The following is a 14,605-nucleotide window of genomic DNA, read 5'->3' on the forward strand; positions in this document are numbered from 1 at the left end:
GATAGCGAGCTGGCCGAGGGGATGCGTGGCAAGCGCGACGAGTCACGTATTTTAGGGGGGTCAACAGGAAGGACTTCCTCTTGCAGTCCTTGCAGCGCGTTCGTCCTGCAAAGTAGCGAGCGTGATGGATGAGAAAGTGGCACCGATTGCAGTAATTATAAGAGGGAGGCTTCTGATGGCATTATAAGTATGATTACAGACCGCACAGACCCAGACCGAATGTGCGAGACTATAATCTGCGCTCCAAAGGGGTTGAATTTTGCATGAAAATGTCATAAACTATCTGTGAAAATGTTGAGGCGTTCAAGGGAATCATTTCGACATCGAGATTGTAGTCCTAACGGAACGGAAACTTAACGTGAAGCTGACCGATACTAATTGTTACTGGCACTGTAAGGACACTTTTTTAAGTGGGCTAACATTTATTTCGCAACATAAAACATTCAAACAAACCGTTAACCATTATAATCGTGTTCCGCCAATAAACTTTGGCCACAAACGTTGCCTCTACTCTTTACGAGGTGCCCGAAACTATCACCAATCGGCGAACAAACGCGAGGGCGTGCCGTTCGCCCCATTGGCCACTCAGCAAATAAATAAATCACAAAACAAAGGCGGACGAATGCGGAGAGGGGCACTTTTATGCAAATTATTGCCACCACCTCAAAAAACACCAGAAAAAATGTGCCACTTCGGAACGCTTCGTACTCGAAACAGATCACCTCACCTGGCCAAAAACACGTTCGGGGGGTTCGTTGCTTGCGTGTCTCGGCAGCATCGAAGGCACTTTTCCGCACGAAGCCCTTCGGCCGGCCGGAAAGAACTTTTTGAGACAACTTTCGGTTAATGAGCGCAGGCGGACGAAGTTTTTCACTTTCACCGGCACCACGGGACCGGGATTCGTTTTGCACGCGTTTTCAGTATGGGCCACGTCGAAACGTGAACGGAACGGAACGGAAAGGGAAATCGTGGTTGTCACGCAATTCGGGGTGTGATAAACAGCAACACCGTTGGCGGGTTTGCGGGCCACAGTTCCGATCGGGTTGGGTACAGCAATCGACTTACTTTCCAACGACAACGACGAGCGCTTAGTTGCGGTGCTCAAATTATAATCGAGCCGAAGATAGACAGCCCTGCACGGCGGGTGCTGAAGCGCAAGTGGCCTCGCGGTCAGATGCGATAATCTATTTCGTGACTTTAGTTATTTTCTGATTTAGTTCAATGTGGAGTTTAAATACCGTAATTTGTGAGATGTCAGATAAGAAGCAATGGGCCGTTGATCATAATTGTAGACAAAACGTTTAGCAAACGGTTGAAAGCTAAAATTTTAATTCGATTTCGCAATCAACACTTTGCCTTTCCAGGGCTTGATTGCCCTATTTAGAAGAGAGTTTTGTTTGATTAATTGATCAGTTTATGTCAGTTTCGATATTTACCGTGTCTCAGAAATAAATCTCCCATCGGCTGCCCATCGCCACGTGGCACCGAGCATATCTAAACGTTCGGAAAGCCCCATCTAAACTAAATCACTTACTCTTATTAAATCACTTTCTAGTTTACCTCGACCCCGGCTAAATTTGGAGCCAACCCGACTGGAGGTCCCTTCTCAAAAATTTCCTTATTGACGGCACACACGTGTGCCGTGGGGTACCCCGAACTCCAAGGTGGTCCGAAATCATACCCCACCCGAAGGGGCCACTATTTTTAGTAAAAACAATACAAGTCCCTTTCGCCAATCGGCATCGCATCGAAGCCGAGCGAAGAAGGGTCTACGGTCCCGGGGCCCTCACATTCATTCATAAATCGGTCGCAGCCAGGCGAGAAGTCAAGGAAATTGGCTCGGGTCCGATTATGTTACCCGTTGGGTGAGTGTGTGTGGCCGATTAAATTACGCAAATAATAGGCCAACTGTTTGACCAGTCGATTCTGTTCACGAGGCCCCACGACATGCTTAACTAGGATTGTTGCGGATTGTAGCTCACCTAACCTAAATTCCTTCATTGATTTAATTTGAAATTAATTTGCTAAGATACTGAAAACAATAAATTAAAGAATTAGCGTGGTTTTAGGCGACAAACCTCATAAACTAAACAATAAATTTATAAACAAAGTAAAGAAATTAAATAAAAAAAGTTAAACTAGCCAGTTTCGGGAGCATACGACTTCCACCGAGCAAACAAGCACCGGCACCGGAGAAGTGCCGCAATTGAGCAATTTCGTCCTGAGTTATGCGTTGAGCAGTGATAAAATGTAGAAAACAGTGACCAAACCAAATAAACCAACTTCTCCCTCACACGAGTGGCCGGAATGTAGGTCGGCCCAACACCACTCTCCGTGGGACTCTCCGTATCATAGACGGGGTGGCCAGAAAAGAAAAAAAAGAACCCCTGCTTTAAACGTTTTCTTCTTTCATTTTTCCGCACCGAAGTGGCTCACATTCCTTGCCAATCGCGCTTTTCGCATGTCGTGATGTCCTGGCGCGAGGACCAAGCGAAGTGGTCACAACCCACTGAACTCCAGAAAGTAGAAATCTGTAACGCGCGAGCAGGCAAATTATGGCCGGCATAAGAACGCCGAGCATAACCCACAAACACACACCTGGTAGTGGTCAGTAGTCAAGGAGTCGAAGGAATGGCGATACAAAAAAGCGCAAACGCGTCAAGGCGGCCCCAGCAAAGTCCCCCGGGGGGTCCTCCGTTGGTGACGCTACCTATAAATTCACGCACACAGCTCCACCAGGGCCGGCCGCTTTGGCACCAACACAGACAGGCCTGGCCAGGTTGACCACTACGGAGGCCACACCGGAGCGGTGCAGCAGCAAAAAACGGGCGAGCGGTCCTGATTTAAATGGCCCACGCTTCCATACATCGCGAGCCGCTCGGTTCGGACCCCAACCGTTACAGGAGACTTCGGTTTTGGGACCGCGCGTCAGGTTAACGAACCTTCGTGCGGCGAGTGGCGGCCATCGGGAGTGACCAGAGGTGGCCTATCGATCGGTCGGTCCGCGCTCTCCGTGAAGTGACCTCGTTTCGTGTCAACCGATTTTGCTGCCTTTGCAACCATGTCGACTTCGGTCCACTGTGGCTGGTGCGGTTCAAAGAATTTCCTTGGACTTCTGCCGGCTGGGCGGAAGAAAGTTGTCGCTGGCTGTTGACAACCCAGGCCTGTGGTCTGTGTTTTTCCCGGCTCCGAGGATTATTGTGGATGTGTTCCACAAGTCCAGTTTATCGGTTGGAAATCGACATCAGAGAACAAAATTTTCGGCTCTCTCTTTCGCTCTGATGCATTCAGGTACCGCAAATTAACCGCCTGACAAAGTGCTGGCCGGCATGCGAAGGAGGTCCTGGTACGTAAGATTCAAAAAAGAAGCACCACGCTTTCAACGCCCAACATCTGTAGCATCTTGGTTTAAAGCGAAACCGCACCGTGCGAGCGATTATCGTTGGTGTAGGGCTTAACCTACATTGGCTCCGTGTCCGTGTGGCTTTCTGGGCACCACTTGTTCCACCTGACTGCAGCAATTAGTTCACTCAAAGGAAAGGAAAGGAAACAACAAAAAAAATCGAGTCGAAACCTAATGAGTCCACACCACAGTCCGAGCGATGCCTATCGCTGGTTCGTAGTTCGAGCCCACTGGTCCTCCATTTCTTACATCCGACCGGCCGGCACCTTCGGTCTACAAAATGTTGGGCACTTTTAAAGGTTTGCTAAAGCTCGCCCAGTGGGTTTATTTGGAAATCCGGCGCCTATAGAGACCCTTCAAAACGAGAGTGCCACATGCAACTTTCACCACGGGGCGGACTTGGCAAACGACTAACCTTCCAGGAGCAGGGTAGGAAAAACTTTCCCATTTTCTTTCTCGCAAAAAGGGCGAACCGTGAACCCCGGAGCCCGGAGTGTTTGATGGGTGCAGCGTGGCTGCCAAACTCTGTCTTGTTGCGTACCGTTTAGTGGAATCAATCAAAAAGTGCAAACGGACTGGCGAGCGAAGAATGGCAACACATAAATTGCCTCCGGCAGACCGGCACGTGCCTCCGGATTGTCGAATCCTTGAAGCGTGTCCTTAGCAGGGAATATTTGACTACAAATCAGAATTTGGACTGAAACTCTGCTTCCATCGAGTAGCTTCACATGAATGTGGAATAATAACAACTTGTTTTAAGCGGTTCGGTTTAAAATATCGTCCGATTGGGCCCAAAACACCTAATACTTGTAGCCCTGAGCGCTAATCAATTTACAACCATATTAACCGTAAACTCCGGGCAGATTATTTCCTGAGGAAATGAATCGTTAAATTTACATTCCGGTCCGGTCGCCGGATTTAAGTTGCGGAAAACTGCAAAACTAGTTCAGTGAACGCAAGAAGTTCCCCGGAACGCAACCGGAAAATGGCAAAACAAACCAAAAACTTGCCCCACCCCGATTTTGGCCAGTTCCGCCAGTGAAAGTTTGTGTAAAATCCCAACACGTTGGCTGACAAATCTGGGTGAATAGCCTCCAAAAGGGGAGGCTTGCTACCGCCCAAATAAATAACAACTCGATGGCCACCATGGTGGTCTGCAATTGGAACTGTCGGCCGGAACCCGGGAGTCGCATAATCGAATGCCATACACCGGCGCCGCCGCCGGTGAAACAATTCAATCTTCGCGCCAGTAAATCGAAAACGAAAGGTTAGCAGTGTTACTGTAAACAGGAAAACGGTACGGTCCACGCCAAACAGGAGCTACTTCCTGCTTGCCAAAGCCAGAACAAAAGGGGAAAGAGAACTTACACGTTTCATCAGCACCTTCTCGCCGGCATCGTCGTCATCTGCAGCGCCGTCACATGGTGTGTCATTTCGATTACGTTACGCTCCGTGTCGGTTCCACAAACTAGGAACGGTGTCGCCATTGCCGGGTAGGCGACATTCTTGAGGTTCTTCTCTTTGCTTTGCGTTTCAGTAAACTATTTCAGCAAATATTCCACCGGTGGCTATGAAGCGATTTTATCCTACTATTAACGACTTTCTTCCATGGAAGCATTCACTCGCGGTCACTCATCAGCAGCTGCACACGTGTCACACGGGTTAATGCTCGGTACGATCCCCGACCCTCAGGGTTCGTGAGCTGATGTGGTGGGTTGATTTAATTTTTAAATTTCTGTTGCTCCCACCGAATGATGGATTGCTTCCGGCGCTTCATTTGCAGTACTGCCCCATTGGTTGACGGGTTTTTGTGGACCGCGCTTTCCGCCGTTTTATTTTTCTCCAAAAAGCAACTAACCACACACATCAACAATCTTAGCTCCGGGCTGCAAGAAGAAAAAAGGAGGAAGAACGTTTGCTTAATTTGCACACATCAAATTCCGGGCGGCCAACCAGGACACCAAACACGACACTGCTGCCACTGCTGCTTCTAGCTGAGCAAACCGAACCGTCCGACCGTTGGGGCCGGACCGGAAATGAACACATCATTTTTCACTCTCGTTGCACACATATTTTAGCTTCGGCTAGCCCCTTCGCCCATGTTCCTGATGGTGGCCCTGGCGCTGCACCCAGATTTTAAGGGCCATTTCTTTGATATCGAAAGCCCATAAATTCTAGCAGGCTGTGGGGCCTGCCGTTGGGGCTGATCGAACTCCATTAGGGCTAATTGAAAATTAGAAAATATGAAATTCTACAAACTAGTGGGCGCCACAGCGGGCCATTATCCTGCTCAGGAATTGCACGCCAGTCGCATAACCTTAATCACCGTGAGCTAGGATGGCAATCCTGTGAATTACTTCATTGGCCGAACAAAGACAACTGCGAGGTGAACTTCGATGGGGCACGCTTGATCTCATTACAGCGGGGCACCATGCACAACTTTCTCGCACTGCTGTAAAATATATTCAGTAACCATTGCACCATTTCACAACCATAACACCAGTGCGTCTCCAAGAAAGCAAATTATATAAGCCTGTGAGGTTTTCTATCGGCACGAGACACATTTTAATATGACTTAAGAAAGGAGTTCCCTCGCGTCAAGGAGTTCTACAAGGTTTCCGCTGACTTTCACCAGAACATCACTCTGCACGACTGATTTCACGTCAGCGCCGTTTCACTTTACCTCTAAACCAATGACTCCTTTGATCGGTGTGGGATTTCCCAGCACGCTGTCACTGGTCAACGGAATCCGAACCATGGAATCTTTCACCCATCCACTCCACTAATATGTGTAATAATTTTCCCGTTCAATCATCGGTGCCCGTTCCTTCGGATTCGGTTCTTGTCACCGGCTAGGGGACCGTGTGTGGTGACCTGCCAAGTCCACTTTCGGTCCACTCGGTCTCCAGCAAGCCCGCTCCGAAGGAATTCAAAAACGGTACTGGCACCACGCGAACACTGCCCACTCGCCATGTGCGGTGTACCTAATGATTTTTTCGTGCCAATCGACCTCACATACACATACTTACACACTACACAAAAGACCTCGTTTGAGGCCACACGGCCAGCCACTGCTGCCTGCGGGGTCCGGAAGGTGTTTATTTTCGTTACCGGTTGGACGCGACCGCCGCCCGGCCAAACACTTCTAAGTGGCACACGCGACTCGCTTACGAACACTCCTGAAGGAGCTGTCAACGGTACGATGGGGTCCCTATTTCTCGTACCAGTGTGAGGAAGTAACGCCCCAAGTAACTTCGACCGACGGCCACCGTGACGTCGGGACTGGACCTGCTCCTAGCGTTCAAGCTATTCGCAGAGAATGCTCGGACTGTGCCAACTTCTTATTCTTCCCTTATTCTAAACAAATGTTTTATAATGTCACACAAAACGAATGATAAAAACAACGTAAGACTATTTTATGTGAATAAACTATGTTAAAGTGCCAATTATCGGAGATGTGATCGGGATCGGCCTCGAACATTGGCGAACAGCTACTTATCCTTTGGTTCGCCAGGAGACATGTAGAGGTCGCTGACGCGTAACGCGCTCGAAACGCGGTTCGCGTGTCCGTGTTCGGTCTGCTGAAGTAAATAGAGCTTCACTTTTCATTGGCCCGGGCCAAACGGTCTCTCTGGGTGGGTCTGTGTCATGGCGTTTCTTTGGCTGGCTTACGTTTAGGGAAGATCAAGCTCAAGGATTATCTGCAAGGACCGGGCAGGGGTTGAAACGCCTTTGCAGCCTTGTGATACAAATTACATTTCTGCAATCCATGCTTTTGAACCTCTGGAAACGAATTTCATTCCCTTGGACCATCCATTTTCATTATTGATACATTTCCGATCGCCGGTAAATTTTATAGATTTTGAACACAGTTTGAACTAAGTACAAGTTTAGTTTAATCAAACGATCTGTGTGGCTAATTCTTTCTATACACCGACGCACGAAACGTATTATGCGAATAAATATTCCTGCAGCCTAAATTCGACACACATCCAACAGCTTGCCATTTCTCACGGTTCCAAATCAAACCGCCAGATCCCCAAGCTTAGGCAAAACCATCAACTATCTGGGTCACAGCACTTTACGCGTCGTAAGTGTACGAAATGCCCGTTGGCAATAGGTCACCGTACGCTTCTATATGAACTGGGTGCTATTAATGATAAAAAAGTGGGTTTTTTGTTGTAGCGAAACAAGCTTCCAATGTGTTCCGAGCCACTTTCACGCACCAAGTCTGACCGGAACACCTTTCCAGTATCGGTACTGGGCGTCTCCATTTCGCCGGTTTTTTTTCTACTTTTCTCAAGATTAAAGGAATGACGCGAAATATTGTTACCACCACTAACCCAAAAAAAAGACGAAAACCACGAAATCATTCCTTCTGCGACCTACTAAATGCGTTCGAAAAGGGGCTCGACTTCATGTGTAACCATGTTTGCTGTAAATAGTATTTGCATTTTTTCCTTTATTTTCTCCGCACGTATCGCGGCGATCCGATAGTGGAACGAAATGTTTGACGAGATTAAAGTTGCGAGGCAAAAGTGGAACATCACAACGACCGAAGAAGGGGACGAATTAATTATTTTGCAGCCCACCGGTTGCAGGGTGTGAGGAACCTCGTTTCACGCTCGAACTGTGCCGTAATGCCGGCCGGCACCACCAGAACACCCCGTTTACGGTTTCTATTCATCCCGTCCGCGTCCGGAGCCGTGAAAGTGAGGGAGAGAAAATTACAAGCAAATTAACGATCAACCCGTTGGGCGCTCCTTCGAAGGCACGTCCACCGTCGTGTGTGCCACATCCGTGAAGCACAATGGGAGAGTTCAAGAATCGGCAAGCATGATTGATTGCGTGCGGCGTTTATTGTGGCACTTGTGGCACCATCAGCTTTTGCCCTTCCGAATGCTATTTGTTAAACTATTACTATTGGCACTATCTGCAATCAACTAATGTCCACTCCGTGTGCTCTGGATGCGATGTGCCGAAGATAAAACACCAACCATACAACATTTCGTTTCGGATTGGATCTTGGAAAAATAGAACAATGGTGTACATTAAAACAACTGTCTAAGCTCAATCATCGATAGATATATTTTTTTACTTATAATGTACTTATTCTAATGCTTAGCTTATTACGAGATTTGGTTCTAGATTATCGTCGACAATATATTACAACGTAAGCAATTGGTTTTCGATTCGCTGAATTGAAAATCCTCAAATAAAATTCACCGGTTTCGAGTTCTGTGCGAAAATCTTTGCTGCTACACTCACTGACCCGCTAAACTCGTCCCCAATAAGTACCCGCCGTATGGTCGTTAGGAGACCTATTGGAGTCCAATGAGAAAGATTGACCAAAGAGGAACTTTTTGCCGAGATTGTTGTTGAAACCGTTGAAAATACTCGACAACCAACAAAACGCAACTAGGTGGACTGAGATTATTGCATACTGAAACATTCAATCAACGAATCTTACAATGTAATGATATAGAATATTAGTTTATCAATAGAAAAAGGTATTTTCCTCTCTTCTGTGGCGCACCAACCGTCAACGAATAAATTGCGCCTTGCCCAATCAAACTGCGGACGCTAAAGCTTGAGGTTGAGCGAATGAGACAACTTGGAACGCGAAAGCCTGCCTTATCAAAGTTATTTGCTTATCTCCAAATTCGAATAAAACGATTATCTTTAGATTTAATATTGGTTTGGTTTCTCACACTAGACGCACGCATACGCACCGTGGTCGCTTCTGACGCCGAAAAAAATAATTCCGTTTAAAATGCCGCTAACCAAGGCATTACTTGGCAGTAATTCGTTTAGTAGTCGCTCAGTTCCGATTTTAGATTGCAAATATTTAATACTTGCCAGGTGTTTTGCAACTAAACCACAGGTAGAACCTGCTAGAGGCGAACTAACGAATCAAAGACTGAAGCTCTGGCTACAGCTGGACAAGGGTTTTACGTAGAATTACCGTAGTTTGTTAACGTTAAAGTACTAGTTAAACGACTATAAGTAGAAGATGCAAACGGGGACATATTGGCACATTGTTTTGGTATAGCTTTCGAGCGGAGATAGACCACCACCGCCATGACTGTGTTGGTACTCGCCGACCAGGAACTCGGGCAAACGAAAGTAAATGTTAAAATCGCGTTAATCGTTCAACCATTGTCCAATCCATTCGTTACGTTCCAGCGGTCAGTGGTGGTGATAATCGCGGTTGACTAGGGGAAGCCGGCTAGTGTTGTTGGTGGCAACTGCCAATGTGTCACTGATCATAGCAGGCCGCCCGGTGTTTGTTGCTATCGATGTAGGTCCGTTTAGGTTGCTATTGGCGAGAGCATTGTTCAGCGGGGCTCCAACTCCATAGCCTGCCATGCTATTCACCATTGCTGGAGTTCCGCCGTTCGATGTGCCGGCACCAACGCTACCAATACCGCTGCCTCCACCGATTATCGTATTATTTACGTTACCACTGTGTCCATTGGGCCTGCGGTGGAGGAAAGGAAGAATATAGGTTTTCTTAAGAACAGCAAAGCCTACCGGGACCCCAAACGAATGCTTACATTAATTGCACATGTGAAACATTCTTCAAATGAGCGTTAACGGCCAGTGCCACGGAATCGTTTACCGACAGCTGTAGATTCTCTTCGATCTTTTTCATCTTTTTGTTCAGATACACCTTCAGCACTTCGTAGTGGTACTTGCAGCTACCGTGCCGTTTCCGTTTCGACTGTACCGATGCCCTCTCTAGCTCCTCGACTGCGCGCTGTAACGCCGATTGATCTTCGAGCGACGAGCTGACCTGGCCGCGGATCGATTGAAACTCTTCGCGCGTCACAAACGGTATCTCAAGGGACTCCATAAACTGCTGCATCTCGTCGTAGTCCTTGCCCAGCTGTACCGTTCCCTTCACCAGCCGGTTCATCAGCTTGTTGTGGTGGATATAGTTCTCCGACGACCGCGTAATGATGGCCGAACACTTGCTGCAGCGCATCGCGAATGTTGAGTAGCATCCGCCAATGTACTCCTGGTACGGTTTCAACAACCCACCCGCGCAGTGTTTCGAGTGCATGAACTGAGAGAACGCTGCCCACTGTAAAAAATGATCGATTTCGATGATCCGATAACCCTTGAACTTCGGTATCTCGTCCGGATCCATCCCGTTCTGGCAGAGCGTTTGCTGGACCGGGTTAGGCCCGATGGCCATTCCGGGCGCCGCTGGAGTAGTTCCATATTGTGGTGCTGCCGTGCTCGGTGGCTGTTGTGCGGCGGTAGTAGGCGTTGATCCGGCAGTCGAAGTTACCGGTCCATCAAGAGGTACGCTGCGCTTGGAAATTCTTGGCGTTTTGCTACGATTCACGGTAGCCGCGTTTTTACCAACGTTGGATGAACTGCTAGGCCCCGCGATGATTCCTGTTGTAAGTGAAATGTTTGAGACGGACGGTGGCGAACACTTTTTGTCATCTGTCCCTTTGGGTTCCCCAGCCGCCTTAGGAGCATCGCTAGGGGGGGTTGATTGTGTGGATAATGACGTACCCGATACCGAATTACTGCTACAGCTGTCGTTGGATGTGACACTCGGCGTAAGGATGTTTGCTATGTCGGAGACAATCGCACCGAGCGTCAATTGGTCTTCGGCCGCACGGTGCTGAATCTGTTGCTGGTGTTGTTGCTGGTTTTGTTGCTGATGCTGGAGCTGCTGCTGGTGCTGTTGTTGCTGTTGGGCCTGGAGAGCCGACTCGTGGACGGATTTCCGACGGGTCATCATTTTTAAGGCTGGTAATAAGCAACACTTTACGAAGGAGGGTTTTGTGCTCTGCTACACGGTTTTCAGATTTGTTGAACTTTTCTTGCCACTTCTTGGACACAATATTTTAGCATCCGTTTTGTGCTTTTCAACGCTTCTTTGCCAGTTATCTTTGGGTGGGGTGCACAATTACAATCGTTTTAGATCATTCAAAGTGTGAACCATTGAGTCTTTCGGACGCTTTGAAAATAGTTTCCCACTTCTCAGTGCACCCTACGTTCCGAGAAGTCTGCACAAGTCCGGGAAAATGCCGTTTGTGTTTCCCGATGCCTTTTGGTACCAAACAAAAACAAGCTACTTTGATGAGCTTGACATTTTGACAGCTGCCGTGGTGAAAATTGCCCCATCACAGGGAAAGCATAATTTCAACCGGTTCCCCAACCGGTTATTTAACCGATTTAATTGTCAAATGTTGTTGACGACTTTGACAGCTTTTACTTCGCCAGAGCATTTACAGCTCGGAGCGACTTTGTTTTTCAATCACTGTGCAACAATTTACGCGAATATTTTCTACCCTAAAGATCCTTCCTGCCATCGCTTTGCCGAACTAACGACCGATTCGAGAAAACAGTAACAATCATGGCCGCAAGCCTACTGCTTAGGTAAGTGCAAAGTAGGTGACGACGAATGATGTGCTCCAGATTCGTCTACCAACACCGTGATGCTGCTGCTGCCCAGTCGACGTCCGGGGCCTTGGATTGAGCTATTACATAATGTAGGGGTGCATTTTATATTTTTTAGAAACGTTTGCCGCCGCTCGCTGCTTCAGGGCTACGGCATTAATGGGTCGCTCCCGGTCCTGGCGGCCGCTCGCACCATCGTGCTGAAGCCGGTCAAATCCGACGAGCGCCCGGGTGAATCACATGACGACCGAAACGCGCGTCTTAAGCGACCACAATCGCCCCATCTCTCCATCTACAGCTTCCAGCTGACCAGCATGCTGTCGATTACGCATCGCTTCACCGGAATGGCACTGACGGGCTACATAACCGTCCTCGGGCTGGGCGCCCTGGCCTTGCCACACGATGCCACACACTATCTGACCATGCTGGAGGGTCTGAGCGCTCCGACGCTAATCCCGCTCAAGTTCATGATCGCTTACCCGTTCGCCTACCACACCGTCAACGGTGTGCGCCATCTGTTCTGGGATTTGGGCAAGTTCCTGACGATTAAGGAGGTCTACACTACCGGCTACACGATGCTCGGTGTTTCCGGCGTTCTGGCTGGTGTGTTGACGGCGCTGTAAGCGCGGTCCATGCGTGTAAAGAGAGTATGAGTATGTTTTGAAAATCTGCTAATTTATTTAAAAAGAAAACAGGCTAGTTGGAAAAGCGTTGTCGAATAAAACCAAATTAACTCCCACTGAAGAAGGGTCATTGAGTAGTACTTTTTCCTAATCCCACCTATCCGCCCAAGGAAAGCATTAAACAACGTCCTCTTCCGTTATCATTTACTTCAGTTTTCACTTTTTTTTATTAATCGCAATATGTTTTTTGTTGTTCTTGTGTTAATTTTATAAAATTTGTAGGTTATCTATAATAGTGTGTGTTTGTGTGTTTTGTGTGTCAGTGTTTTCATGTTTTCCTTTCAACTTTGCTTGCATTCTACCACCACGACAACGATCTACGCTGATCCGGTTTTCGGTTCCCCTCCGTCGGTAATCGCGTGTCCCAACACCGGTGCCCCGTCTCCACGCGTTCCTTTCGTTTTCGCTTGGCCATCTCTTCCTAGTTCGGGAACAACTTTCAGAAATCGATTTATCTATTCTGCAACTCTCACTTATCAATCTCTTTCGACTCGAGTTCAATAATATATTCGGCAATATTTCGGCGCCGTTATGCGTGGTTCTAGTGGTTTCGTTTTTGCTTCTTTTCTAAAATTAATTTTATTCTTTTAGCTGTTTTGCTCTTGCTGTTCATTTAGTTTTCCCATACTGCACCAATTACGTCGTCGTCGCTTTGGCCCCTTGGCCAACACAACACGCGATCGCGAGAAGAATCGATCGTATTCTAATAGTTCTTTTTCTCAGTTCGCTTATGGATAGATCGTAAACAATAATACAAAAATTAAAGTTAATGTAAAATCACAAATCATATAGCATGATGCATCCGATGATGATAGCTTTTTTCTTGAATATGTGTGTATGTATAATGTGAGCGTGTATATATATATATATACTTTTATATTCGTGCGTTTTCCCAACCGGTTGTTTTCTAGTTCGCGTTCGCGCAATCCTTTCCGTAACACACTCGATTCAACCCAGCGCCTCGGTTCGCGAATCACGGTTCTGGCGTTTGAGGATTTTCGCGGCTTTGTGCAGTGCGAGTTGTACGGGTTGTACCATTCAATAATCCAGCTTTCGCGTGTTCTGGCTTCTTTTGTTGACCATCGTTAAACCTCTAAGTCTAGCCACTTTAAATGTATCGTTATATTCATCACAACTGCCTTCAAACCCGCTTAGCAAACGGAAGTGAATTCGTAACGAAAACGTGTAATCTAGAGAGGGCTTTTCCGTTGTTCACAGTTCACAATCTCATCGTAAGTAGAACTCTAAACAGCTTGTCGGCCAAAAACAGGCAACGCTTTCTACTTGGTGTAGTCCCACATCGGATAAAAATGTTCAAAAACAGACAATCAATGGGAGTATTTTTACATCTATAAATTAATCACTTTTTCCCATGCATGCATTTGTGTGTGTCTGTTGAGGTCAAACATATCAAGGGAAGCCCTTCGTTGTCGGCCTCAACGTCGGATCGGAACGGAAAGTTCTGTACGAAATTCGGCCCCGTAACTCATTCAAATATTGACGCCAGTTTGCCGTCTCCTGCGCATCGCGTTGTCTTAATACTGCTTTTAATGATGGGGACTGCACTTTTACATGACCCGCAGAAAGAGTTGCGAGTAGAGTAGAAATGAGACCAACATATTGTTAGTATTCAAAGTTGGCTATTGAAAACGATAAATATGCCAAACCTCACTACTCATCCGTTTGCCTGCCACTGCCACGCGTTTTCTAAACTTACTTCAATAATAGGCTGATTCTCGCGCTTTACACCTCCTTTTTTGGTTTTTCCTTTCGCGAGTGTGTTACCACGTGTTCGTTACATTTCGTTTTGCGTGGCGCATATTATGCTGCTACTCGCGCCAAACACTATCGAGACCTTTCTTTTGACTTGACTTTTTTGTATGAATTGGATCGATGTAGGATATCGTTTACGTTTATGGAAGTATTTGGGAGTTGATGGTTGGCTTTATGCTTTCTATATCCAGTTTTGCTGTTTTGCTGTGTGTTCTTAGAACGGAAATCTTGGGTAAGGTTAGGCGGCTGCTTCCACCTGTAATATGTTGTTGTATTATTCTGTTTTAGTTTTGTTTTGCGGCTCTATTTTGCGTGTTGCTAG

General features: G+C 47.2%; 2 protein-coding genes across 2 annotated transcripts; one reads left to right on the forward strand and one right to left on the reverse strand.

The window, feature by feature from the left end:
* Positions 1–9,592: 9,592 nt before the first annotated feature.
* Positions 9,593–11,165, reverse strand: LOC131216640 (uncharacterized). Its single transcript, XM_058211191.1, has 3 exons — positions 11,124–11,165; positions 9,961–11,051; positions 9,593–9,884 (listed from the first exon to the last, which is right to left on the reverse strand). Exons 1-3 carry the CDS (start codon positions 11,163–11,165, stop codon positions 9,593–9,595), a joined length of 1,425 nt encoding a protein of 474 aa, XP_058067174.1.
* Positions 11,166–11,631: 466 nt separating this feature from the next.
* Positions 11,632–12,592, forward strand: LOC131206614 (succinate dehydrogenase cytochrome b560 subunit, mitochondrial-like). The gene is made up of 2 exons (XM_058199230.1): positions 11,632–11,806; positions 11,946–12,592. The coding sequence occupies exons 1-2, from the start codon at positions 11,784–11,786 to the stop codon at positions 12,448–12,450; spliced, it is 528 nt and encodes a 175-aa protein (XP_058055213.1). The 5' UTR covers positions 11,632–11,783; the 3' UTR covers positions 12,451–12,592.
* Positions 12,593–14,605: the final 2,013 nt, after the last annotated feature.

This window comes from Anopheles bellator, chromosome 1, assembly GCF_943735745.2.
Source record: "Anopheles bellator chromosome 1, idAnoBellAS_SP24_06.2, whole genome shotgun sequence".
NCBI lineage: Eukaryota > Metazoa > Arthropoda > Insecta > Diptera > Culicidae > Anopheles > Anopheles bellator.

Coding starts and splice junctions, on each gene's coding strand:
- LOC131206614 (XM_058199230.1), top strand. CDS start 11,784: ATGGCCGCAAGCCTACTGCTTAG. Junction 11,807..11,945: donor GCCGCAAGCCTACTGCTTAG/GTAAGTGCAAAG, acceptor TATATTTTTTAG/AAACGTTTGCCGCCGCTCGC.
- LOC131216640 (XM_058211191.1), bottom strand. CDS start 11,165: ATGATGACCCGTCGGAAATCCGTCCACGAGTCGGCTCTCCAG. Junction 11,052..11,123: donor TCCACGAGTCGGCTCTCCAG/GCCCAACAGCAA, acceptor CACCAGCAACAG/ATTCAGCACCGTGCGGCCGA. Junction 9,885..9,960: donor GTTTCACATGTGCAATTAAT/GTAAGCATTCGT, acceptor CCTCCACCGCAG/GCCCAATGGACACAGTGGTA.